The sequence below is a fragment of the Neurospora crassa genome, linkage group VI (assembly GCF_000182925.2).
Source record: "Neurospora crassa OR74A linkage group VI, whole genome shotgun sequence".
Classification (NCBI taxonomy): domain Eukaryota; kingdom Fungi; phylum Ascomycota; class Sordariomycetes; order Sordariales; family Sordariaceae; genus Neurospora; species Neurospora crassa.
In genome coordinates, this window is record NC_026506.1 from 638,396 (window position 1) to 664,209 (window position 25,814).

Genomic DNA, 25,814 nt, shown 5'->3' on the forward strand with positions numbered 1-25,814 from the left:
CACAAACACGTCTCTTCGGATCATCATTCCGTGAGCGAAGAACGAACCCAAATCCATCCAGGGGCCGCTCCACTCTTTCAGCTTGTTTTGATCCTGCCCGGCCCCACCCCCGCAATCGCATCATGGGGCCCAGCAAAACATCGTTGGGGACCAACCGCAATTCGATTTCTTTTTTTCCAATTTCAACACTTGAAAAGACGTCGGATTCCCTTGTCGCTTCGGTTCCTGGACGACCCGTCGTACCTGAAGATTCTTCCCAGGTTTCGCTGTCGAGGATCCTGACTATACACACAACAACAAGACCTACATTCACTTCTCTACCACTTCACACAACCACAGCCAAACATGCACATCCTCATAGTCAACGACGACGGGCCTCCCTCCGCCCACTCGTCCCCCTACGTCCACTCCCTCGTCCGCGACCTGCAAGCTGCAGGCCACACCGTCTCCGTCTGCCTTCCGCACACCCAACGCTCCTGGATCGGCAAAGCCCACATGATCGGCCAAACCGTCAAGCCGCTCTACTACCGCCCGCCCCCCGCCTCCTCTCCGGCCGCCGGCCTGACCACCGCTCTCGTCCCTTCCTCTGAGAAACCCGAGCAAACCGTCAACGTAACCGACCACGGCTCCGTCCACCTCCGCCCCTCCACCGTGCCGGGAACAGAAGAATGGATCCTCGTCGACGGCACGCCCGCCTCGTGCGTGCAAATCGGACTCTACCACTTCTTCCAAGACCGCGGGCCCGTCGACCTCGTCGTGTCCGGTCCCAACTACGGGCGCAACACCACGGCTGTGTTTGCCTTGTCGTCGGGAACTCTCGGTGGCGCACTGGAAGCAGCCGTGTGCAAGCGTCGCGCCATTGCGCTATCTTATGCCTTTTTCAACCGCAACCACGACCCGGCTATCATCACCAAGGCGAGCCGGCAGTCGGTGCGCGTTATTGAGGCGTTGTGGAAGCAGTGGCCGACGGATGGATCGGTGGATCTGTACAGCGTCAATGTCCCGCTGTTGGAGGGGCTAGAGGAGGGGAAAGTGTTGTACACGCCCATGTTGCAGAACTATTGGGGGGCCGGCAGCTGTTTTGAGGAGGTGGAAGGGTCGGTGGATGGCGAGGAGGTGGACGAGGAACGGATCAGAGAGGGTGGGGGTGCGGATGCCGAGACGGGGGATGGTGGTGGTGGTCTGGAGGTGGGTGATGGTAAGAGGGACGGAAGGGAAGGGTTGCATACCCATAAGCACTTTAAGTGGAGTCCGAGGTTTACGGATGTTTATAAGAGTGTGGAGGAGGCGCCGCCGGGGAATGATGGGTGGGCGGTCAAGGAGGGGCATACCAGGTGAGTTTTTCCAAGTATTCGGTTGGGAGAGGAGAGAAGGACTGGGGGATGGTTGCTAACGATGATGTCTGCAGTGTCACCCCGCTGAAAGCCAACTTTTGGAATACGGCCGAGAATTTGCACGGCAAAGAGTTGCAGCTGTAAGTTTGTGTGTGCATGGTTTTGCGTTGGCTTCGCGTTGGCTTCGGTTATGGTTGTTGCCCTTTGGCGTGACGACAAGACAGCGCTTTCATGAGAGGAACAACAACAGATGGTTATGAGACATGGAGACGACAGACTACGACAACGACGGCACGGTTGATGATCAAGAGTTAATGATTTGCATGAATTACTACCTACTATCTAATCAGATAGAGAGAGCATAGAATGGTGAAATAGACAAGAGTGTTCTTGATCTGGCTCACTACAGACACTATGAATATTGTGTGCTGCTTTCTTTACTGGTGGTCATGATCCTAACCAGCTTCGCTACAGGCCTCCTCTTGAGACTCCCTCAGCTATCAAGACCGAGTCGACGACCACTCTCCCCATCCGGAATTCCACCACCACCGCCAACTCCAAAGACCACCTCTACGCCCTGATCGACTACCAAGACGCCTACGTCCAACCGCTCATCCTCTCCGCCATCGAGAAGCTTCTTCCCTCTTCGTCATACACCCTCCTCCCGTCTCCCTTCACCTCCGAAAACAAGGAACCCGAGATCCATCTCTCTACCCTTCTTCCCTCTGAAGACGCCAAAGTCCTCCAAATCACCCCCTACGAAACCATCGATTTCGACCACGCCATGTCCCACCCCGCCACCACCCTCATCAACTCCTACATCATCCGCAAAGCTCTCATCCGCAAGCACTTTTTGTCATCCACCGTCGAGAACTGGGTCGCCAAACACCCTACCTCCGCTCTGAAAACGCACGTAAAGAGGGCTGAAGCCTTCGAAGTCGATTACGCCGAGTTTCTGGACGATTCGCTTGTCGAAGCATTCGACCTGCGCGCGAGCATGGAGAAGAACGACCAACTCATTGCCGAGGGTAAAGAAAGGGAAGTAGAATGGTGGATTCTGAAACCAAGCATGAGTGACCGCGGACAAGGAATTCGGCTATTTAGCACGATGGAAGAGCTCCAATCCATCTTTGACAGCTGGGAAGTTGAGTCTGACTCCGAAGACGAAGATGACGACGACGCCTCCTCCTCCAACGCAGACAACACCTCCTCCAACGCAGACGACACCTCCGACGCCGGCAGCGACCACGGAGACGGAAACGGAAACGGAATCAACACCTCCCACCTCCGCCACTTCATCGCCCAACCCTACATCCACCCACCCCTCTTGCTTCCCGAACTCTCAAACCGCAAGTTCCACATCAGGGTGTACGTCCTCGCCATCGGCGCCCTCAAAGTCTACGTCTACAAGGACATGCTCGCTTTATTCGCTGGCGTTCCTTATACGTCTCCCACTACTTCCTCCTCTTCTGACCCGGACTCCAACCCCGACTCCGAACCCGCAGGCGAGTTAGACCTCTCAGCCCACCTAACCAACACCTGTCTCCAAACCTACCTCTCTCCCAACGCAGCCGAAAACTCCGTCCACCGCTTCTGGGACTTGTCTTCCCTTTCGCCTACGCACTTCCCTCAGTCCAAAGCAGAGAATATCTGGGACCAGATCTGTGAAGTCACGGGTGACTTGTTTGAAGCGGCAGCGAGGGGCATGATGATTCATTTCCAGCCCATGGAGCAGGCGTTTGAAGTGTATGGACTGGATTTCCTGGTGGATGCGGATGATGAGAGCGGAAGAAACACGGCATGGTTGTTGGAGGTTAATGCTTTTCCGGACTTTAAGCAGACGGGCGAGTTGAAGGGGGTTGTGGGTGGGTTTTGGGAGGGGGTGGTGAGGGAGGCTGTTGGGGGGTTCGTTGGGGTTCAAAAGGGGGATAGTGATGAGAAGATGAGGCTGGTTAGGGATGTGGATTTGGGGAGGAGGTGGTAGGTTTGAGGTGGAAGAGGCAATGGTAATATCAGAACGAAGACCACCTCAGATATGTGCTTGTGTGTCCAAGGTAAGTTTATAGACGTACGATTTGGGGGCAAGGATAGAAAAAAGTTATTTGCTTATACGTATGTCATCAACCGTTGGCTACATCAATCTGCCAAAGCTTATTTCTGTGATGTCCGCTGAACAAAAACGAAAACAAATGTTATCCACGGCAATACAACCCTCTCGCCGTCTCTTACACATCCATCTGTCTCTAACCCATTCTTACGCCATCAGTTCCTTGACCCCTCCGCCTTTTCTTTCTCCAACAGATCATAATCCGCAAGCGGATCCCTCTCCAAGTCCAACGCCCAATTTACCGCCGTCCAAATCTCGTCTTTCATCTCCATACTAATATCCGCTTGTGGCTTCCTCGGCAAGAAGAGTTCCATCCCCTTATGCCCCGCCGTCGCCATTGGATACCTCCGCGTCGTCCTCGTCCCCTTCACCACCCCGGCCCTCCAACCCGTATACAAGCTCGCAGCAAACTTGATCGCGGCAATCCCCCCACCACTCTCTAACAGCTGTGTCTCCACTTTAGCCAACATCCCACTGACGCGCAGCGCATCCGCCTTCTTCACCTTATCATTATTCTTCTCCCCATTCACATACTCATGATACTGCCACACCAACGCCCACGGCAGCACATTCGCAAACGCCGTGATGCACCCGCTTGACCCGGCTGCCAGCCCGCCGACCAAGTAATCGCTTTGCCCCGCAAAGATGGCAAATTCTTTTTGAGAGGGGGGGAATTCCCTGGCTAGTCGGGTGATTTTGCCGACCACGTTATTGCCGGACCGCAAGTGGGCGCCGACGATCTTGCCTTTGTGGCGCAAGGCTTGACGGATTATAAGTTCGCTGGTGAGGTCGATCCCGCCGTCTTCGTCAGAGATGAGGATCCGTAACTCGGAGTAGTGGACGATATCGTCGAAAAACGCGTCCACCGTTTCATTTTCTTGCTTGGTTCCCTTTTTGTTCGGTTCAGATCCAACAGGTGGTGAAACAACCACGTAATTAGCCCCGAATGCAATCGCATCGATGATGTGCTCACGCACCTGTCTCACGCTGGGGGCCGAAACGCCTGCCATGATGGGAAATCCGGAAGGAACCGAGTCGCGCGCGCAGCGGAGGAGGTCGCAGCGTTCTTTGCGGGTGAGTAGGGAGGCTTCGGATTCGGTGCCGAAGACGAAAAAGCCCGCGAGACCGATTTTGGGTGAGGAGAGGTATTGGAAATAAGAGATTTGGGACTGGAAGTCGATGATGTCGCGGAGGTTGAAGAGGGTTATGGGGGAGGCCCAGATGCCGGAGGGTGGGACGGGGGGGACCAGTTCTGATCTTGAACCGATGAGTTGTGAATAGGACATGGTGAGTGCCTTTTCAGTTTGATCTTGGGTTGCTGTTGTTGTTATGGTGGTGAGAGACTTTCGTTCAAGTAGATTGTCTTGATGGCTGTTGACTGACGGCTTTGGTCAGATGAATCAGCTAAAGACTTGGAAGTCAGATTAGACAAGATCAAGGGACTCGGTACCACGAGTAGAGCAACTAAATCGATGAGTATGTATCAGCTCGACAGGCCGTTTCAAAGATAGGGAAGGACGATCTTGGTGTGAATGACGGCGCAGTCCGGGAGTTACCTTTTCTAACCGACAAGAGGAGAAGCTGGAGATGTTCATCCAATCGGCCGGGCTGATCAGACCAGTATGCTTGAACCGGAAGTGTGACAATGGCCAAGATTATTGAACCAAAACTGCGATGATGATGATGACCAAAGAGATAAGCAAAAGGGATGACTCAACCCAGACAAAAGTGGGAAAATGTGCTTGAAGCTATGAAAGAAGAGAGAGAGAGAGGGGGGGGGGGGGGGGGAAACTGGCCAAAGGCCAGGAGGCCGTGAGGTTTTATTGCAGTCCCAATCAGCTACAGCAGCCGGTAAGCTCCTTCTGTGCCAGTCATCGTCCAAAGGTGAATTCCTTCTACTGCAGTGTTGTGTACGAGGTGTGCCTTCCGACTGCTCTGCCTTTCTTGCTTTAGGGCATGGGTTTGGATGGGAGTTGGCAGAGCAAGCAAGGCAGGCAGGCATGAGGCAGACCTGCAGCAGCAGACACCGGCATATGCCTTGACATGACGGATGGGATGAGACCTGGAAAGTGGGTTCAAGACGCAAAACTCTCAAGGTGATGAGGGAATTTGAGCGTGTAGAGATGCTTAGTGCTGCGAGTTCTCTGTCGAGATGGAAGCAAAGGACAGCTATACACAGAATGATTGGCACGACCTTACCTACAAGAAACAAGACGAAGCAGGTATAACTACCTCAGGTACTAACTTCAACTTGCTCGGGCTCCTCTACTGTAGGTATTATGCTGACGTGACGCCGTATCGGTTTTGCCTTATTGCTCTCTCTCTCTCAACATTCAACTTCTACAACAACAACAAACTACCTAACAAAGAACGTAACATAAAAAAAAAAAGCCCAAGTGGTATATCAAACTGAAAGAGCTGCTTCCCTTCCCTAAGTAACCTGTCCTCCCAAAAACCAATCACACCAATCCGACACCAGAAAAGAACCAATCCAGGCAAGCCCAGGCACAAACATAATTCCCCCGCCTGGCAAGCCTTTACTCTTTACTCTTCCACCCCCATCACCACAAGCTCCTCTAACCCATCAATGATTTCGTTCTCATCTTCCTTCTTATCCTCCTCTTCCACTTCTTCTCCAACTCCATCGAGTCCACCCACACCATCCACTAGCCCTGGTGCATAGTAACCCTGATTGAGCTCTAGATTGCCGAGTCCCTAACGCAGTCCAATCACACTCATCTCCAGCGTCCACACCCTGCGGATCCACACCTTGAGCTTTGTGCCAGGCTCGAGGCCTTCAACACCCTCAAGCTCGACACCCTCCCACCAGCACCTACGAGCAGGCTTGCGCCAGAAGAGCAGAAGCTTCTGGGCCATGCCCACGGCGTTGCTGCCCATCTCGTTGCCCTTAATGTCGGAGCGCAGGCGGGCGAGGGCGAGGGAGCAGATGACGGCCTTGTTAGGCTCGCCGGCACGGTGGCCCCAGCGATCGTCGTGGTTGAAGCCGCTGTAGATACAGTTAGCATTCTGTTAAAACTGAAAGGGAGGCCCACATAGGCGAAGTGAGGACCGGAAACTTACCCAGCAGTCAACATCTCGATCAAATGCGCCTCCGTCGTGCCCGGCTCATCACTCTTCTTCAGCCCGCTGAAGATACCGTCCTGCTTAAGCAGCGCCCGAGCAGCCGCACGCTTGATCTCCATCATCTCAGCCTGACCAAGGTCAGCACGAGGGGGGATGGCGTAGAAATCCAGGTCCTCACGCAGCACAATGATGCCAGCACGCTTAGAACCGTCATCGCCCCTTGCGCCGGATGCCGGGTCGACGGGTACTATGCCGTCACTGCCATCTTGGGGGTTGGAAGGGTCTACGGGAATAGACTGGGCTACTGTGCGGAAGAACTCCAGCATGTATTGTAGGGATGCTGGGTCGTACTGCTCAACAAGTTAGCAATGACCTGGGTGGATGATTGATGCACGCGCAAACTTACGTCAACTTGTACGGCATCTCCCTCGCCAAAGCCACCCATGTGTCCTTCGGGAAAGAGTCCATTGGGAAAGAGGGACAAAAGCACAAATTCAGGCAACGTTAGCAACTCATCGCGTGATAGTGTGAACCGCGTTCCCCTGTTCAGTAGATCAGCAAACCATCCGTTTTACAGCATACTTTAGAGTGAATTCTTACCGCAGGTCCATAGTAATCGTCTCATCGGGGGCGACATCTATCCAGCAAACCCATTGTTAACCTCTGTTTTATTCCAACAATTTCCATGTAGACCTTGTCCATGATCCAATCCAACTCACCTCCCAGGGCATTAATAGGCGGTCCACCCTGCTGGACCTGAGTGATGATACTCGACGCTCCTCCCGCGGCAGCCATTAGATATGTGAAAGAAAGGAGAGGACTGGATCCCTCCGAATATGCCGGTGGCGGCTCTGCTTCTTCCTCCTTGCTGCGAGATGACTCGCCCTTGGTATCCTCCTTTTGAGAGTTTAGCGCGTGCTTGGTTTCGTCCTGGAGCTGGAATCCCGGGGACGATGTTGAAGGCGCGGTGGTGACAAAAGCACTACTACTGCTTCCTACTCCTGACGGATAATGTACAGCAACAAATGGATCGGACGGCGCGTAAGCTGGGGCGGCAGATTTCGAGGATGCGACTTCGTTAAATTCGTCTGGGTCGTCGACGACGTCGTTATGATCGAAATCGGTGACGGAAACGGCGGCGTACTTGCCGTCGAATGGTTCAAAGACGGATGCTGAATTGGAAAGTTCGGGGTCCGCTGATGGACTGGCAAAGAGCGACGAGAAGGGCGGAGGTCGTCCAGCTGAAGAGGACTCGGACGCCGGGTATTGGGGTGGCGGAGAACGAGTAGCCGATGGTGGCTCAGGACCGGCGACAGCGGCGGCGGTGGTAGTAGTAGATGGGCGACAGAAGTCGTTGACCTCTGCAGTGAAGCAGACAAGACCCGGCAGAAGTGTCTCGGGTATGGTGGTGGTGTTGTTGTTGTTGTTGTTGTTGTCGTCGGGCAGGTGATGGTGATCCAGGGCTAGGTTGTCCAGGTTCAGGTTCAGGTTCAGGTCCAGGTCCAGGTCGGGTAGCAATCCAGAGTCTGCTTCTGCGCTACGCCGTTTGGGGAGAGAAAGGCGAGAGGTCCTGTGGTGATGTGGAGGGTGGTTGAAGATGGGCCCGGGGGACGAGCAGCTGGAATCTCGCGGCGCAGACAGGGTGACGACGGGGGTGGGTGTCGCAATTGGGAATTAATTCGGTCGTGATTTGGTATCTAATATAAGGGGCTACCTGTAGGGACGTGACGGACGGATAAAGCTGGGGGAGCCGAAGAAACGTTAGCCAAGTTTCCATGGACCCAGTCGTCACAGTGTTCCTTTGAGATGGTGGTGACAGCGACAGCGATGGAGTGTTGTGTGTTTGCTTCCTGCCATTTCCACCTCGTCCTCGTGTGTTCCCATCAAGAGTCTTGCTTGATGGACCTTACCTCTAACGGGGCCTGGGACGGACACACACACACACAGACAGTCAATCAATCAATCAATTGATTGCATGAAATCGATGGAGACGGCAATGGTGGGAACCCGGCGCGACTTTGTTGAATTGGATGGGACGGATGAATGATGTTGTTGGCGGACAATGGTCGGGGATTAGGATTAGGTGAAGGGCTAAAGTAAGATTGGGGTTCCTCTTCGGGGAGAGTGGGATGCTATTACCATGGCTGATATACCCAGCAAGTACCTGGGCGTAATTAACTGCGAGCCTCCACTGCCCAATCTGAGGTAGATCGCCTGGACTAGGCTACACGCTAGCTGGTCCAATCGTCTGCTAATTACATGCCGGCCCTGGTCCCTTCCCTGGGTCGTCTGAGATGGTCCGGGCGGAAGTGAACGGTCCAGAATCATAAAAAGGGTCGTTCGTTCGTGACAGGTTTTGCTTTCTGGAAGGACACCGTGGTAATGAACTCGACATGAACGTGGTGGATATGATGGAATGTCCTAAACAAGCAAAGCAAAGAAGATACCTACCTAGTCTACGTTACTTTGAAGAGGAAACCACACTACCTAGAGGTACTTCAAAGAACAATCGAGGGACCTGTAGCTCTGGCGTGAGAGGCAGGTCCATTCTTAGACTACGAGGTACACTTAGATTGGCATGTAAGGTACTGTAGTATTGTAAAGAGTTGAAATGCGAAGAAACAAGAAGACGGGACGGCAAGACGGGAGACGACAGGCGAATCCTGCAAGTACAACAACCCGTACCTGCCTGGGTTGTCAAAGTTGACAGCACTGACGGCATTCACACTGACGGGCATCCGACTGACACACAGACAAGAAACTGAATGGTTCAAGGATGTTCAGGGCACTCTGCAACTTGCAGCACCTCGATGGATCCCCCCCGATGGATGGGAAATGCAAAGACCGAGCAAGGGGTACTGGTGCTGTCACGCTGTGAAATTACCGCTGAGGCGCTGGAATTGCCAATCACTGCTCGAGCTGCCATTTGTTAGTCCCGCTTATTCTGTAGCCGCCCGTCTACCGACCAATCATCAAGTCGACAGACCGACATCACGGTTGCCGGTTGTCGCTGTCTCGTGCATATGACAATTTGGGGAGAATTATGCTGTTAGAAATCTCTATAGAATTTGGATTTTGGTTGGTGAGTGATCCTATTCACACCTCTGTACTTCCGTGTCTGTTGGTGACACATGTGAGTACAACAACCCTAACCCTCAGAGCCCCTGACTTCCTGGCCATCAGGGTACTTCATAAACCATCAAGGTTCTTCCACAACCCTCCATCACTCGTCGTCATCACTATCCCCAAAAATGGCCTTGAACACTTCATCACCCGGCCTCTTTCCTTCCAGCGCTTCATTCCTTGACGTATCAAGTACCACTTCAGCAGGCTTCTGTGTCCCTCCTCCTCTCTCCAAATCAGCCATGGCTGTACTCCCTCCTCCGCCGCCAGTACTCCCTCCTCCGCCGCCAGTACTCCCAAACTCCAACCCCAACAATTCCCTCTCCACAGTACCGGGTCCTCCTCCACCCTGATACCCGTACGACTGGAACTGCGACCAGACATCATCCTTCTTCTTCTCGCTAGTCGCATCGTAATTATCCGGCTGAACATGCGCCGGCGGCTTAACTCCAAACCGTTTACACAGCAGTCTCGTAGGATAAAAATCCGTGACCGACCTGGTCATGGTACCAAACATGCCCAATCTCGCCGCTTCCTCTGCTGGGTCTTCTGGTTTTGGCGGTGGCCTTGACACTACCTCCTTCGTATCTCCCGTAGTTGCTGCCGTGGGTTTTGTAGAAGACGACGTAGTAAACCGACTAGCCATGAACCCCGTCATCGGCTTAAAGATCCTCGCGCAATTGAAGAACTCATGAAACTCTCTCAACCACTCCTCATCCGTCAACTTCGCCGGTTTCGGTGGTAATTGCGGTCTGAACCCCGCCTGGACCTCCAAGTAGCCTCTATACCGTGCGCGCTTCTCCTCGTCTTCCGCATAGGGCGCGCCACCCCCAATGCCACGCGAGATGGCGGCAATGGCGGTTTCCTTATCGAGTTTGGGAACGCGATCGAGAAGCTCTTGCTGCTTTTCGGCTTCGCTCCGGGCGTAGGCGGCCGGCACTTCGCCGAGAGCTTGCGGCAGGTCGGACCGGCCCGTGACGGCAGCGAGACGGTCGCGAGAGGCCGGGGAGATGAAGTCAAATACGGATTTTCCGGGTAATTGTTTTTCGCCAAGGAGAGCGGCGCGGGCTTTCGGGTCGAGGGTCGAGGCTTTGGCTACGTCGGCTGTTGAGACGTAGTTTGCTGGGGACCCGCGGGCGGATTCCGACTTGGGCGTTTTAGAAGATACCCATCCTCGAGGAATCTGGGGAGGCGGGTATTTCCCTTCGGAATTGATTTCAGTTGTGAGCGCGTCGGATTCCTTGCCGAAGACAAAGCCGTCCAGTGGTAGGCGGCCGTCGTGGCATTTGCGGACCCCTAACCCTACTTTGCCCAATATCGACGATGCTGCTTTCTTGGTGATAAACTTTGGTTTTGCTTGTAGCGTCGGGTTGGCCGCTATCGTAGCCTTCTTTTTCTTCTTGTCTCCGCCTATTACTCGGTTGTAGGATATTTTGGGACCGACTTCGTAAGGGTCTTCGTCGTCTGAGCCGGTATCGTTCAGGATGCCTATCCCTATGCCTCCTCGGACTTTGCTCGTTTCCTTCTTCCGGCCCCCGCCCATTGTGAGTTTGGGTCGTCCTAGTGCGCCGTAGTCGTCCTCGTCCTCGTCGTCCGTGTCACCGTGACTGCCTTTCTTTGACCCCGATCGACCGATTGGCGTCAGTCCGCTCTCTCCCGCGTATCCCAAGCCCTTGCGATCCGTCTTCTTCACAAATGCAATCATGGGTACGTTTTCCGGCGCAAAGAGAAAAGTCTCCCCTTGGGCGGTCGCATCGTTTTGCAGCTCGAGCCGCGCTTTCCTCCGCACCTTGGGGCCAATGCCTTGGCCTTCTCTCCAGCCCATCTTCTTGAGGAGTTTCACGCCCATGGTTTCACCCTGGGGACGAAAGAGGCCCATGAGGCCGCTCGCTCGCGTGGCATCGTTCGCGGTCGAGCCTAGTCCGGCGAAGGCGGCGTTGGTCTGGATCTTCTTGGCTTCTTCAGCATCGGCAAGATCCTCCTCGTCCATAAAGTCCTCCGGTCGTTGTTGAACAGCTTTCGGGGTGTCTTTGTGGCGGTTCGTGCGTGACGAGACAAATGTTGAGGGTGTCCATCCTTCTTTGGAGCCGACGGTGTTAAAGTAGCTAGTAGAGAGGTTGCTGTTAGCAAAAGAGAGGGCGGAGTTTTGAAGAGGAGCTATACATACCCTGCACTGAATCCTCCTGTAAACGCGCCGTGAAGTCTTTTCCTCCCTCGCTCGTCCCTCACCTCCTGCTTCCATATCGGTACGTAGGATCCATCGTCGCGAACCTCGGGGTCGCGCGGCGGAAGAGGTGTCCCGAAGAAAACGTATGGTGATTGTTGAGCAGTAAGGTCGGCCTCGAAAGTTGCGCGTGACCTCTTGTAGGACATGGAGAGGACGTGTGGTTGAAGTGGTGATGAAATCGTGTGTTGACAAATTACCGTATGGAATTCGAGGCTGAAGCTCCGCAAAGGCACATGCAAGCTGGATTTGGTGTAGTGGTTCGTGACTGAGCTATAGAACGCGACGGTCGCTAAATTCACTGGGTACCTCTACCAGTAGGGTGCTGTTCAGCCTTGCCCTGCTCCGGGTGCTGCTTGGCCAATTGCCGGCAGGGGCAGGCATGTCATCGGTCGAAAGGGAAGGCGGTACCAGATCTAGAACGGAGCGGGGTCATTCTGCCGCTGGGCGATGCGGGGACGGCGCTCAACGACAGGGGCTGTCCCTGAGAAGGTGCCCTGGAACTTTGGTGATTTTAGAAGACCGTTCGGGCGTTGAGACCAGAGAGTTGAAAGACTCGAGACTACCTAGGTGGACATTTGTTCACTTCAAGTGGAAGTAGAAATTGAATTGACGGCAAAAGCATCAGAAAGAATGACTAGAAAGCGTAGGCCAACTTGAGCCGCAGCCAATTTCAATATCAGACCGTGAAACCGGGCTCTCCCGACCGGCTGGATCCGGGCGCCCGTTCGCTGGCGCCGAGCCAAGCTTCAGATGGCAGAAAATGGACTTCCAACTGAAGTGCCTGCCGCATCTCGGCCCGCGGAATGCAGTCTGGTTGTTTGCTCGGCATCATGAAACAACGAAGCCGACGACATGACATTTCATTTTCTGTTGAACAAACCAAACACGGATGAAGAAGACGCACATTGGAGCCTCACTAAGTAGGTAAGCTGTTGAGGACGAGTAGATGATTGGAAACCCCGCATGAGGTGATAACCGCAACCCAACAACAACCTGGAGGAGATCATATTCCTGTCCTGGAAACATCGCTTTGATCCGCAGCATGATATCATTTCAGCTGGCAATCGATATCCGATGCGCATTGTTGGTCGATCCGTGATATCTCGGTGCTTTTCTTTTTGGCGCATTTTGTTGAATATCCTCGAAATTCCTTTGTGGCGTTTCAGATCTTTCGGCGTGGATACCGCGAGATTCCAAGGGAGTGAATAAATGCTTTCAAATGTCTCCCGCACAGGGAGAAACGGCTGTCTCATGCTGTACAACAACCGACTTCCATCTTCTGGTGATTGGGGTGATGGGAACAGCCAGAAACAAGAGTCAGAAGAAGACGAAAGTTGCATAGTACACCACCTACCATTCCGCCCCTTGTCAACTCAGCTCAATTCCGTTTCCTTGGAAATAGTCTGGTGATAAGCTTTGGTGCCTTGCACTGCAAAAGGGAACGCTCACCGCACCAATGCTGCCATTGGATGAAGCTTCCCCGCAAGTCGCAGGCCTGACACACGGCCGCCGTTCGGATACCCAATGTCGCAGTATCAAGGCTGCGGTGTGGCACAGAGAGCTTCCTTTTTTCGAGATGTGTCAGTCAAGAAAGAGGATCACAAATCTCTAGAGTTCCCGTCCGAGCTGAAACCGCTCGAAAAGGATGTCCCGGAGACAAGCATTGACTATCTCCTGAATTGTTTGTTGGCACCAGTCTGAAGCCGCCCATCTCGAAACCCCAGCTTCCGGCCAGTCAGATCAGATCCAGGAGTTGCATCCTTCTCGAAGGTCGCCGGGCCTTTTCCGCGTGCTGTAGACGTGGCATTGGGGAGTTGGGGACCGGCCTTTAGTCGAGAACGAATCAAGAGCTCCGCGGCGGAGGGCAGACCGTCAAGATCCCCACCACGCCAACAGCGGATCCCGATCCGGGCTGTAAGAGACCATGAAGAGGCATTTCACCGGCCATCCACCGAGATTTTCTGTCCAGGGTGCCATATGCTGATTGATGTAGAGGGGTCGATTAGTCACCGTTGAACATGTCACAGTTCGAGTCCCGCCGAAGGAGTGGCTATATCGGAATGGCTTCAGGGGCTTTTGAGGGAAACATGTGGTGGTGGAAGGGTGGATGCGGGCGCCGGCCAAGAAGGATGATCATGGACGACAACTGTAGTGTAGTGTAGTGTAGTGTACCCATATGTGGGTTCAGAAACCTTCCTTCCTTGTCCTTTGTTTCTCATCGTCACTGCCATTCACAAATGAGATGCCGGATTGCCTTGGAGATGCTGGGTCCCTCCGTGGTCCCCAACAAATGAATATTTGGAGAAGACCCTTCGAGGCAACAGTCAGGAGGAGAAAGAGAATCATACTGTAGCCGTTGGTGATGACCTCGTCTGTTCGTCTATTACTGTGCCTCTCATCTTCAATGTCCCGGAGTGAGTTGCCAGAGGCTGAATGTTTAGCGTTCGGTATAGTGCCATCGGTGGTGGTTAAGCGCGCTCCCATCTTCAACGTAACCTCATGTTTCACCCCAGGAACTGGAAACTGACTTGACAAATAAACCATACCCGCCGGCCTGGTTCCGAGGATGTCTGGAATCATGCTGAATGGCTTGACCCCAGATCTTTTTTGTTTCGATATCGGCCTGATCTCTTTCCCAAAGGCGGTCGACCTGGCGGTGACACTTGGAAGGCGGACAGATACGTTCCCATGTGTTAACAGAGGGGAGGCAGGAGTACCTTGAGCAGTAACACTAAAGACATACGGTACGGTAGGCCCACCCCAAGTCCCTTGTCCAGGGCGCCCCGTCTGTCTCACTACAAAACCCAACCACCAATTCTCCTTGTTAACGCAGCGGGCCCATCTCCAGAGGCTTCCCCTTCACTAGAGTGCACTAGGTGGGTGTGCTCGCATGCTGTCTCCACTGACATTGCTTCCGCGATCCCGATTCCAGGTCCCGTCGGCCACAGACAACACAGGCAATAAGCCACATGACAATTACCAACCTAAGTCTTTCCGGGCATTTTTACAGACCACTTCCATTTCAAGTTCCATCTCTTACAACCCCCCGTCACCAAGAAAGAAAGAAAGAAAGAAAGAAAAGAGTTGCTGGTGTCGGGAAGGCCGTGTCGAGGTTCAGGTTCCTCCGTTTGACACATCGGGCTGCCAAGGTTGAAGCAATTCTGATCCAATCGAAGCACGGGCCGAGGCTACGTACCTCTACAGTACCTAGAGAGAGACCCAAGCTCCAGTCCCGTCCCGTCTTCCTTGTTCACAAGTTCCCTTCTCCGCCAGACTGCGGACCCGGACTGCACTTCCACTCACTCACTGCTCCTCCTCCCAAGAATCTGCACCACTTTTTGCTGCTTCATCTCAACTTGCAACACTGCCCTGCACCACAACACCCCCCCACCCCCCCGAATCCTGGATCGTCGGCAGCGGGCAGTCCAGCACCAGCAAGCAGCATTTCGCTCCCGCTGGTCCCTCCTTTGGTGCATTTTCACACCTACCTACCTACCTACCTACCTACCTCTACATATCACATTCCCTCTCCACTGCTTCTCTCTCGCAACCGAATTTGCGTGGATCGCTCGAGACCACTTTTCCCCATTCCGCCCATTTCGCTTTGTACCTGAGCCCTGGCCGTGGTCCTGAATTAGGCTCCCGGGCCCCGACTGTAATCTTGCGACTTGCACCACGAGGTCAGTCCGGACAATAACCTACCACGACACGGGTATCCGCCCTCCACCACCAGTCCACCACCCACCCTCGTAATCGACCAAACGCCGTATCCAGATCCCTATTTAGTGGACTAGTCATCTCTGCTCGTCTATACTCGACTTCATTGGCTTCGCCCATTGAGATTCCACCACCCAGGTCGCCCCAACACCAACAAACACCCCCGACCCCCGTCCTCCCCCGGCTGCGACTAGGGATTAGCACTCCGACCGCCCTACCGCCAACCCGGCTCCATCACCCTGGGAAATCCCCTTTGCTACAGACGGACCAGAAGAGTACCTCAGTACCACCACCACCACCACACGCGTTTTCTCCACCCCCCCAATGGCGACGACACTCTCCTCTGGCGCCGCCGCCGAACTCCCCATCCGATCACAGTCTGTTCGGACTCGGCGTCCCCCTACCACATCACGACCCGAGCCACCACTGCCGCGGTCCGAATCAACCAACAGAGCTGAAGCCTCGCGTCCCCACCGCCGGAGCAGTCAGCGATCTGCTTCAGGAGCCACCACAGCAGCTACCACTACCACCACCACCTCCACGGCCACATCGTCGAGACACCACCCCCATCCTTCACAACAACAGCAGCAGTATCACCATCAGCAGCAGCCCGACATGTCCGCTGCCGCTGCTGCCGCCGCCGCTCCCCACGGCCACGCCAGCGCCGGGGACGACCATCGCAATGGCGCCGACGCCGGCGTCTCGACACACCGCAGTGCCACCGGCACTACCAAGCAGCGATACCGCACCGTGATCCCCGCGCCATCCGGTAACTATGCCTTCATCAAGACGATTGGTCAAGGTAGCATGGGCAAGGTCAAGTTGGCGAAAAAGGAGGGCACCAACGAATTGGCAAGTCAACCCATCAAATGCGACATCTCGCTCGTTCCGTTTCTTTGGCTAACTCTATACCTTTCTTTCCACGTCTTTAGGTCGCCTGCAAGATCATCGAAAGAGTATCGCCCGACGATGGCCGACAGTCGAGGGAAGAGCGTGAAAAGGCCGATGCCGCTAGGGAAGACCGTAACGCCCGTGAGGCGGCTATCGTCAGCCTTCTGAACCATCAGTACATTTGCGGGCTCCGCGATAACTTGCGAACAAGGTGGCATTGGTACATGCTTTTTGAATACGTTAATGGCGGCCAAATGCTGGACTACATCATTTCCCACGGTAAGCTCAAGGAGAAGCAGGCTCGCAAGTTCGCCCGCCAAATAGCCAGCGCCGTCGACTATTGCCACCGCAACAGCATTGTCCATCGCGACTTGAAGATCGAGAACATCCTGATCAGCAAGACTGGCGACATCAAGATTATCGATTTCGGTCTCAGCAACCTTTTCTCCCCAGAGGAGGATAGGAAACTCAAGACATACTGCGGCAGTCTGTACTTTGCCGCGCCTGAGCTTCTGCAGGCAAGGCCGTATACCGGGCCCGAGGTTGACGTATGGAGCTTTGGCGTCGTTCTGTTTGTGTTGGTGTGCGGCAAGGTTCCATTTGACGACCAGTACATGCCCGCTCTCCATCAGAAAATCAAGAAGGGCGCGGTTGACTATCCCAACTGGCTTTCTTCCGGTATGTTTCAACACTCAGTTCCTGGCTCCGCTCAAAGTTATGCTAACTTGGCTGTCTGCAGAATGCAAGCACCTGATCTCGCGCATGTTGGTAACTGACCCCAAGCAGCGAGCCACCATGCAGGAGGTCATGAACCACCCTTGGATGCTCAAGGGTTACAACGGACCCCCCGATAACTACCTCCCGCGCCGCGAGCCCCTGACGCTTCCCCTCGACCCCGAAGTCATCTCGCAGATGACTGGTTTCAAGTTTGGGCCTCCAGAGTATATCACAGCAGAGTTGACCAAGCGCATCAAGTCGCCCAAGTACCAGGCCGCTGTGCGCCGCCTCGAGAAGGAGAGAGAACGGCCGGAACCAATCGCGAAGGATGCCGAGAAAAAGCGTGGCTTTGGTTTCGATTTCTACAAGAGAAGGAACTCGGTGACGAGCAAGGACACGCTGACTGCCGCCAGTTCAGAGGGTCTTTCCCTTGGCGATGATCCTCTTAACGCGTTCGATCCTCTTATTTCCATCTACTACCTAGTTCGCGAGAAGCTCGAGCGCGAACGCAACCACGTCTACATTGACTTGCAACAACCATCCAAGGCACAGCAGCCTCCACCTTCGTCATCACAGACAGTGATGCCAGTACCTCCTTCTCCCGTTATCCGACCAAAGGAGAAGCATTCCCTCGCCGATATCGTGCCACCACAGCCTGTCCACAATGCTGAGCCACGGAGCCGACAAAGGACAAGGTCGCACAGTGAGGATCAGCCTAGGGAGCCCATCCAGGGTGGCCTACTGTCGCCCGATATGGTCCCCGCTAAGAAAGAGAGCACGGCCGCCGGTATCCTCCGCAGACTTAGCACCCGTGACAGGCGAAAGGAGCCTCCAGCAACAGCTAGCTCAACGGACGGCAAGCCGCCCCTTCGGGGTTCCATGTCCATGCGCGCCAAGTCGCTCGGTCACGCTCGTAGGGAGTCTATCCAGATGCGACGAGCCAAGCGCGAGGCTGAGGCTGCTGCTGCTCAGCAGGCTCAATCACAAACCACAGAGCCACAAAGAAGCTACCAGAGCCACCATCACTCTGTCCGCGAAGAGACGGATGCTGAGCTGGTGGATAGCGACATAAGAGGCGAGACCTCGGGCGGTTCCAACGAGAGGCTAGAGCCCGAAGATCCCGATCTGGTCAAGCCTGTGTTCCTCAAGGGTATCTTCAGCGTATCCACAACCTCGACCAAACCTCTCTCAGAAATACGGGCGGATATCAAGCGAGTGTTGCGGGTGCTTGGCGTGGAGTTCAATGAGATCAAGGGTGGCTTCAGCTGTCGCCACACACCCAGCATCAACCACGCTGAACGCCAACCGACGGTAATGACCGAAGGCGGCAACGAGATCGAATTCGAGATCTTGATCGTCAAGGTTCCGATTGTCAGTCTCCACGGTGTCCAGTTCAAGAGGCTCGCCGGAAACACATGGCAGTACAAGGCCTTGGCGGAGCAGATCGTCAGGGAGCTGCGACTATGATGGGCTGGCTGATGGATTGAAATTTGTTGGATTATACTGTAAGACTGCTGGCATGGAATGACGACAGCATGGGAAGCGAGCGATTGGTTTGCAGTATCCCTGAGGGTGAGCAAAATGTACTTTTGATGATTTAACAGTCTGGGTGTTCTACGTTGGTTGGGGGAGTTACCTAGCTACCTGAACCTTGCCCCTTAATTGTCGCGCTCAGCCTTTAAACGCGGAGTCCTAGGTCTGAGACCGGACTCCTACTCTCTCTCGCAAAACAACAAAACAAGAAAGAACAGGGACAGGTGTCACAAATGGGGGGAAAAGGAAACAGGAATCATGTTTGCGGGTTGTTCTTATTTCATGTACTTTGCGCGCGCAGCACTCTCGCTTACACTCTCACACTCTCACATTCTAGACTGGTGATTGGTCTGGTTGGTCGGTCGTTTTTTCCTCACGGTTGGGCTTGTCACTACTTACATACTCATGTCTGATTTTTATACGCGTCCCTTTTTTTTTCCCGCGTGGCATGGCAGCAGCAGCAGAAGCAGCAAAGAAGATGTGGCTTGATTTTTTTGTTTTGTTTTTGTTTTGTCCTCTGGCTTTTTAGGAAGGAAAGAGAGACGGGAGGGGAGGGGAAGCGGCTTTCCCGGCTTACGCTTACTCTTATATTAACACTTAATACTTCTTTTTTAATCCCTATCAACACTACTGCGCTGATGTACACTTGGTTTTTCTTTTTATGTACATGTAACTTTAAGAAGGTAAAGCAAAGGATTTTTTGGGTATAGTAAAAAAAAAAAAAGAAGGTCTCGTCTGAGGAACCAGCCTGGTCGGTGATGTGATCGAGTGAGAGGGGGACATGGTGAGGTGCTATGATTTCGGACACTCGTCTTTTTATGAACAATGATTGTGGTTATCCCCAATTTGAATCCCCACCCGCATCCTCATACCGCCCAACCAGCCCAACGAGCCGCCTCAACGAGCCGCCTCAGCCCATGTCCAGATATCGAGAAAGCCACCACGAATCCAAATCAAAGTGACAAACATCCTCTCTGGCCTCGACCATGTTTGAGTACTAGTCAACCCCTGCCAACCCTCACCACACCTCAGCTTCCCAGGTTCCCTCCCTGGCCAAGCTCACCGGTTCACCGGTTCACCAGCTCATCGGGTAGGAGTGAGCGGAAAAAAAGGATGGAAAAAATATAACATACACCGTGTATCTACATCCTATATTCTTGTCTCTCAGGTACCCAGGATTATGCGTCTCATCCTTCTTCTCCCTTTTCTCACTTTTTCTTTACCACCGTTATGAATCTATATTGGCTAGGAGGGTGGCGTAGAGGTGTGGACGGCTTTAGTAGTCTACGTCTTTGTGATCTTGAATATTCGTGGTGCAACGAACCACCACATGAAGTACATCAAGAAAATTTATCACCAACGACCTGTCTCGGTCTACAAGGTGGGTGGCGGTGAGGGATGTCGACGTGCACGCACTCTTCGACACTGTATCAAACTTGTTGTTTGTACACTTGACTTCGCCGTCACTGGTTCTACGGTGTTTTGGGTTCTCCCGAGGCAACAAGGTAGTGTATATTACTACATATCTACCTCTACCTACCTTGCCATCACAATGATGATCTCAGCCTGGCAGGTAGAAAGGTAGATACGTACGTACGTACTTCACAGCATCCCCCAGTCTTTACGAACGATCAAGGTATTGTGTAGTTGGTCTGGTCTTGAAAGATCTGTTCCTTGACTGACTGGATCCTCTCTACCACGGAATGTCAATGACTTTCTCCTCACCACGTAACAGATTGCGGCAGGTTGGTCACGCTCCGAACACGCGCAATCACGTACCAACAAGGCGGCCATCTCTTTCTTTTGTTTTCCCAAGGAAACAGATGTCATGGCTTAAGCGTGTGCTAGAACTCTCACTCGCTGGGCCATCGAGACGAAGGCGCTCCGAGCCTTCAACAGGCAGGCAGTCACGATCTCAAGCCCAGGTTAGTTGGCTGTTATTCAGAAGCTGAATGAACTCCACGATTACCAATGAGATCACCAACTCGGGCGTTTTCTTTATCATCGAGTCTCCGTGATAACCTCCGCCATCGAGTATCATGAACGATGAACGAGTTGGACTCTTCCGAAAGACGAACATTCGCCAACATCATCATCCGCTGTCTTTTCCTTTGAACATGGAGTCTTCAATGTCGAGATTCCAGCCGCCCGTCCTCGAGAACCACCGGACTGTTGGTGAGATCCTCTCATCGATTTGGCCACCGCGAGAAAAACCGACGATGTTGGAGGCTTCCTCGTTGACCTGTTGGAGATTTCTTCATTGACCTCTGTGCGTAACGCAGTGGACATACTCGACAGCCTGATGCCTCTCGAGTACAAAATGAGCAGGCCTCTCTCACCAGAAAGTTTGATCGTGAGAGAAGCAGACACATCCAAATACGAAACTCCCGAATATCTACTACCTAGCTGGTCTGTTCTCTGCAAGTTCTCTCGAAACTTTGATCCAAGCAAGTAAGCACTTTTACTCCTCAAAAGCTGAGGAGAGTCCTCACCCCCCCTCCCCTCACCTCACCTTATAGAATCAACGCATCATGGTTCACCCACTCATTCTTCATGTTTTACAGACTTATTCCCTTCAACAACCCGAAAGAAAAAAAACCACACAAAACAACCGGCAAGCCAACAGCAACCACTCCACCATGTGCAAATACATCCTTCCCCCCGGCTGGTACTGGCACAACTGGCAGCCTACCGACCAACAACACATCGAAGCCGGGACCCAGTGCTTGCACTCAAGGAAATATAAGGTGGCCCAGGCGGTCAAGTACAAGGATTGCCAATGCGACGACGAGAAGTTGATCCCAGACCAGCCAAAGGGGAAGGGTGGTATGGGACAAGTGAAGATTCCGTGTGCGGATTGCATAAATGATGTGGACGAGTATTGGACTGAGGGCCATGGTACGAGCCAGGTCCCCTTTCACGGTAAACTACCTCTACCTTCCTCTACCTCTACCTAGAGGTGGGTACCTACCGATGAGCTGGCCAGCCAGCCAGCCAGCTAGTTCTTCAAGACTACCTAGGTACCTCATTCCAGATGGCCTGATTGTTGGGTATTGATTGGGCTTGATGGCTTCCGAGGTTGGAAGGGGAGGGGAGGGATAGAGATATGGTGAGGCTTTTGCGAGATTTTTTCACTTGGTTCCTACTTTGGCTTTTGTTCTCCTTCTTTGGAAGGGAATGGAGGTGGAAGTGGAAGTGAAGGAACTGAGACGCTGGACGGTAGCTTCATTCGCAGCTGGGATATGATATTGATATGGGCATGGGCATGGGCAGGGGGTAGTATAGGAAGGAGAAAGAGTAACTCGGAGATTGGGTATGAACAGGTTTCTTTCTTTCTTTCACTCATTCAGCTAGGGGTACGCCAAGCCTAACGACTAACAAGTTGGACGTGTTGGGTCAAGAAGAGGGAGTGCCTGATGTCGGTTATCTTGTTTGGGTTCCATGTCCACAAGGGGGTGAGGAAAAACTTCGAGATAAATCTTACCTAGGTATTGGTGACAGTAAACGACAATTCACTCATTATTTGCTTTGGCAATGTATGACTACTAGTTCCGCTACGCGTTGGCTGTGAAATTCTACCTGGTGATCTTCACGATTGCTCACTCGGCTACCTGATCGTAGGTCGTCCTGGTCATTTTTGTAGTGGGTGTCAGAGTGAGGCGTGTTGTTATGCCTTTGTCTCCCAGTACTTCGAGGTGTGGTTAAGGTGTCTTCACTGCTCATCCTTAACTCCCTCGGGTAGTGTGTACTTGCAGTCCCCTTCTGTGAGAATGAATGGTATATCTTCATAGGTAAACAAAAACAATGTAGGAGTATAACTCATAGGACAGTATAAAACGTGAACAGATTATGACAGCAGACATTACGGGGGAAGAAGAAACGCGCAACATGTCTTTCGGTTTCCAAGCCAACAGCAACACCAGTCCAAACCAGGACAAAATCGTCTATGTACATGTGTAACCCATTGAAGATCATCGTTAATGGCCCCAATATCAAACGATGGTAATCGTCTTGTAGTCGTCTGCTGCAGCGATGAGACCTGACTTGAATTTTTCAAACTTCTTCTCGGATTTATAATATAAGCTAAGACCCAGTCTCTCATACATCCCGGGTTTATCGCTTGACAACCCCAGTACCAAGAAGTAAAAGAAAGTGTATGGAGTGCCCTTGTTATATCCGATCAAGAGCAAATATCCAACAGCGCCGCCCTTGATTTTGGATGGTGAGGGTTCATTGTCTTGTGGAGTTATGACCGAGGGTTGGCGCATTCGACGAACAGATCTTTCCACGTCGCCGTGTTCATTTGTGGCTTGGAACTCTTCTAACCAGGTGTCGCATTGAATCCGGGTTTCAAGATATTTAGTCGAGGCGCAATATGCTTGCCCATTGTTCTCGTTGTCGACTAAAGTGGCTTTGAAGATATAACCGCGGAGTTTAATCCAGCCATCTTTCACCCGACCCAGTGGATCTTTGCCATCGAGAATGGAGCAAGTATCTTCGACCCTAGCCAAAGATACCCATCCTTTCCTGAACGCAGTATTTGCGTCCCGGATCCTATATAACGAATCGACCGGCGAGGATATGGACGCCCAAGAGAAAGTAGGCGCTATGTAAAGCTCTGGAGCATATCCTACTTTGGTCTTGGAAGCAGCCCATAAGAGGTTCAGAGGTAGTTCATTTTTCCACATGCCTGCGATATATGGAGATTGAATGTCTTCTTGGAAGACTTGTGCAAGACCAGAAATTGCGGGTAGCTTATCACGAGCATCGGTAAGCTCGCGGGCAGTATAATCATCAACAATACGGCGCCATTGCTCACGTGCTAGCCGCCAAGTTACTAATCCGTAGGTCGGCGAATACATTCGGTAACAAGTCGGGAATGTGCGACTCAGGTCCGAACGACATTGGCAGGCCGATTTTTTCTGGCAACCCCAGCGAAGCTCGTAAGCATGATATGTGAGCAATCTTCGTGAGAGAAATTGTTCCTGCAACGTCCACCCGCGAAGATTCCAGGGCAGGGCAGAAACCCGATGGCGTTCGTCGTCGTGCCCGAAAACTCCGTATTTCAGTCGGGCACCTAAAATGGTCGAACAATCTTGCTGATTGATCCATTCCTCGTGATAGGGTTCCTTGTACCAAGCGTTTGTTTCCCGATAATTGCCAGATAAAAACCCTTGAGTAACGTCGGAGGCAGTAGCAGCAGCAATAGTTAGATAGGCACCACGGTATATCGAGGCCATCTTTGATGATTCCACTTCCCAATCGCTTGGAGAATTTTGGATAATGCACAAAGCGTCTACCCATAGGTATTGTTGGTCTAGCGCTCGGGTGACGGCGATGGCATCTTGTAACGTCTGCGGTAGACTGGAGATCATCAAACCCAACTTCATGGCCTCCAGGTTCTCGGTCTTCAGCGTCAAACTCTGTTGTCCACCCCAGCAGTAACTAAGGGCTACGTAGGTCGTGCTGTGCCCCACAGGAAGCGACTCCGTCTCGACCAGTGTCACTTGCGGAGCGCCTTCATGCTGTACGTCTAACAGTCGAGTGGGTAGTCTTTGACCTGCTATCTTGCATTCCGGGTGGTTGGCGTCACAGTCTCGAAGACAGGAACGAATAAACTCGTAGGCTTCAGATGTCTGAGGCGAGCCGCTCAGAACGGCATGAAGGGGATTGGCGTCTTGAGCAATACCGTCCCAAGCTGGCGGATAACCTGAAAGCTTTGAAATCAGCGCTTTCCTTCCCAAATGAAGAACCTATGCCTACCCGTTGGTGTGTACAGCTCAAGCTCAACATTTTTAAACAAGGGCGACAAATAATAGCTCCCGCGAGACTCGCAGAGGTGCAAAGGATGCTGGTCGTCAAAGACGTTGAAGTGCTTCAGAGCGTTGAGCAGAAAAATGCAATAACGGCACCCCAAGCGGGCTGAATATTCAATTCTGTCACAGCGGAGCCAACTGTTACCGGAGAGCCGTAGATTTTTGCAAGTCAAGCAGTACTTCGTGAGAGTAGGAGTATCTATGCCTGGTTTAGTGACGGCCTTCAGGCGTTCTCGTAACTGACGAACTTGTCGAGATATTTTGTGTCGGAAATCCATTTTGCAGGAAAAAGAAAACAAATGAGAACAACGGCAACCGGGAAATAGAGATGAAGAGGTCATGAAAAGAGAAGACATCGTCAGCATGACTGACCGACTCTCAACTACTCAAGAGGCTCTCTCCACCTATTATGCTTCAGGCTTCAGCTGACTCTCCACCTCAACATGCTTCGCGCCCAATCAAGAGATCCGATGCCATTATAGCCTCTATGTCAAAGCTAGGTCGCTGCTGACACTCGGCTACAGTCGTATTCGACGAAGGATGAAATACAACGCGGACTAATATGAGGCGAAAGTTTCGACTGGTTGTGACGCTAGGAGAAGGTGCCCGAGAAGGAGGGGGGAAGGAAAAAAAAGAACAAAGAGACAAGAAGAGGAAAAAACTGAACAAAGTCCCTATCTTCCGTTCCCTTCCGTCAAGATCCCCGATTGAATCAGAAGTCGCGAACAACCTGATCATGATTGAAAGTGAAAAACATCATCAACCTGCACCTTCTTCCAGCTCCGCCCCCTTCTTCCCCTCCATCACAACAAAAAATTGCAGACAGCAACACCGTAGGAACGAATCATCACCAACGACAACTATAACAACCACCTTGATAAAAAAAGAAAAGAAACAAAAGAAACCCCTTGCGCGTAAGAGATTCCCGAGGAAAAGAACGATGAAGAGCGAAAAAAGAAAAAAGAAAAAAAAAGTCAAAAGAAATGACAATTTAATGCCCACAGCCAGAATCGAACTGACGACCTCATCATTACTAGTGATGCGCTCTACCACTGAGCCATGCGGGCTTTGCTGGGTTCTTGTTGTTTTGAGGTTCCAAACACAATACCTAAGTCTACATCATTGTAATGGTAAAATATGGCTTGGAACAACAACAACTCAACAAACCTTTCCGACAAACAACGGACAAACGGTAGCTATAGTGGTGAAAGTTATCGAGCAGATGACAATGACCGTCCGCTAGTACTGCTAATTGAGAACAGGCT

At 52.5% G+C, this 25,814-nt stretch overlaps 7 protein-coding genes and 1 non-coding gene across 9 annotated transcripts; 2 read left to right on the top strand and 6 right to left on the bottom strand.

Annotated features, from left to right (window-relative positions):
* The first annotated feature begins 216 nt into the window (after positions 1-216).
* On the top strand, positions 217-3,378 carry NCU04743 (tubulin-tyrosine ligase). Its single transcript, XM_955285.3, has 3 exons — positions 217-1,334; positions 1,409-1,474; positions 1,809-3,378. Exons 1-3 carry the CDS (start codon positions 346-348, stop codon positions 3,316-3,318), a joined length of 2,565 nt encoding a protein of 854 aa, XP_960378.1. The 5' UTR covers positions 217-345; the 3' UTR covers positions 3,319-3,378.
* A 47-nt stretch (positions 3,379-3,425) lies between these two features.
* On the bottom strand, positions 3,426-5,190 carry NCU04744 (dihydrodipicolinate synthetase). The gene is made up of 2 exons (XM_955286.3): positions 4,998-5,190; positions 3,426-4,905 (listed from the first exon to the last, which is right to left on the bottom strand). Exon 2 carries the CDS (start codon positions 4,725-4,727, stop codon positions 3,597-3,599), a length of 1,131 nt encoding a protein of 376 aa, XP_960379.1. The 5' UTR covers positions 4,728-4,905; positions 4,998-5,190; the 3' UTR covers positions 3,426-3,596.
* Positions 5,191-5,673: 483 nt separating this feature from the next.
* On the bottom strand, positions 5,674-8,631 carry NCU10518. Of its 2 annotated transcripts, XM_011396723.1 has the most exons (6): positions 8,436-8,631; positions 7,245-8,266; positions 7,126-7,162; positions 6,932-7,067; positions 6,523-6,875; positions 5,674-6,448 (listed from the first exon to the last, which is right to left on the bottom strand). In XM_011396723.1, exons 2-6 carry the CDS (start codon positions 7,318-7,320, stop codon positions 6,157-6,159), a joined length of 894 nt encoding a protein of 297 aa, XP_011395025.1. In that variant the 5' UTR covers positions 7,321-8,266; positions 8,436-8,631; the 3' UTR covers positions 5,674-6,156. The 2 variants fall into 2 exon arrangements, with proteins under 2 accessions (XP_011395025.1, XP_011395024.1); XM_011396722.1 differs by having other exon boundaries at positions 5,725-6,448; positions 7,245-8,534.
* A 935-nt stretch (positions 8,632-9,566) lies between these two features.
* NCU10519 (G-patch domain-containing protein) lies at positions 9,567-12,108 on the bottom strand. Its single transcript, XM_001728243.2, has 2 exons — positions 11,816-12,108; positions 9,567-11,753 (listed from the first exon to the last, which is right to left on the bottom strand). The coding sequence occupies exons 1-2, from the start codon at positions 12,019-12,021 to the stop codon at positions 9,749-9,751; spliced, it is 2,211 nt and encodes a 736-aa protein (XP_001728295.1). The 5' UTR covers positions 12,022-12,108; the 3' UTR covers positions 9,567-9,748.
* A 1,951-nt stretch (positions 12,109-14,059) lies between these two features.
* NCU04746 (hypothetical protein) lies at positions 14,060-14,784 on the bottom strand (the record flags this gene model as incomplete). The annotated part of the gene is made up of 2 exons (XM_955186.1): positions 14,060-14,606; positions 14,672-14,784. 2 exons carry the CDS (start codon positions 14,782-14,784, stop codon positions 14,060-14,062), a joined length of 660 nt encoding a protein of 219 aa, XP_960279.1.
* A 402-nt stretch (positions 14,785-15,186) lies between these two features.
* On the top strand, positions 15,187-19,472 carry stk-31 (serine/threonine protein kinase-31). The gene is made up of 3 exons (XM_955187.3): positions 15,187-16,444; positions 16,525-17,161; positions 17,223-19,472. The coding sequence occupies exons 1-3, from the start codon at positions 15,917-15,919 to the stop codon at positions 18,665-18,667; spliced, it is 2,610 nt and encodes an 869-aa protein (XP_960280.3). The 5' UTR covers positions 15,187-15,916; the 3' UTR covers positions 18,668-19,472.
* A 3,137-nt stretch (positions 19,473-22,609) lies between these two features.
* NCU04748 (hypothetical protein) lies at positions 22,610-24,898 on the bottom strand. Its single transcript, XM_955188.3, has 2 exons — positions 24,497-24,898; positions 22,610-24,443 (listed from the first exon to the last, which is right to left on the bottom strand). Exons 1-2 carry the CDS (start codon positions 24,888-24,890, stop codon positions 22,726-22,728), a joined length of 2,112 nt encoding a protein of 703 aa, XP_960281.3. The 5' UTR covers positions 24,891-24,898; the 3' UTR covers positions 22,610-22,725.
* Positions 24,899-25,544: 646 nt separating this feature from the next.
* On the bottom strand, positions 25,545-25,616 carry NCU15365. The gene has a single exon. It is a non-coding gene; the product is annotated as a tRNA-Thr (tRNA).
* Between the last annotated feature and the right edge of the window lie 198 nt (positions 25,617-25,814).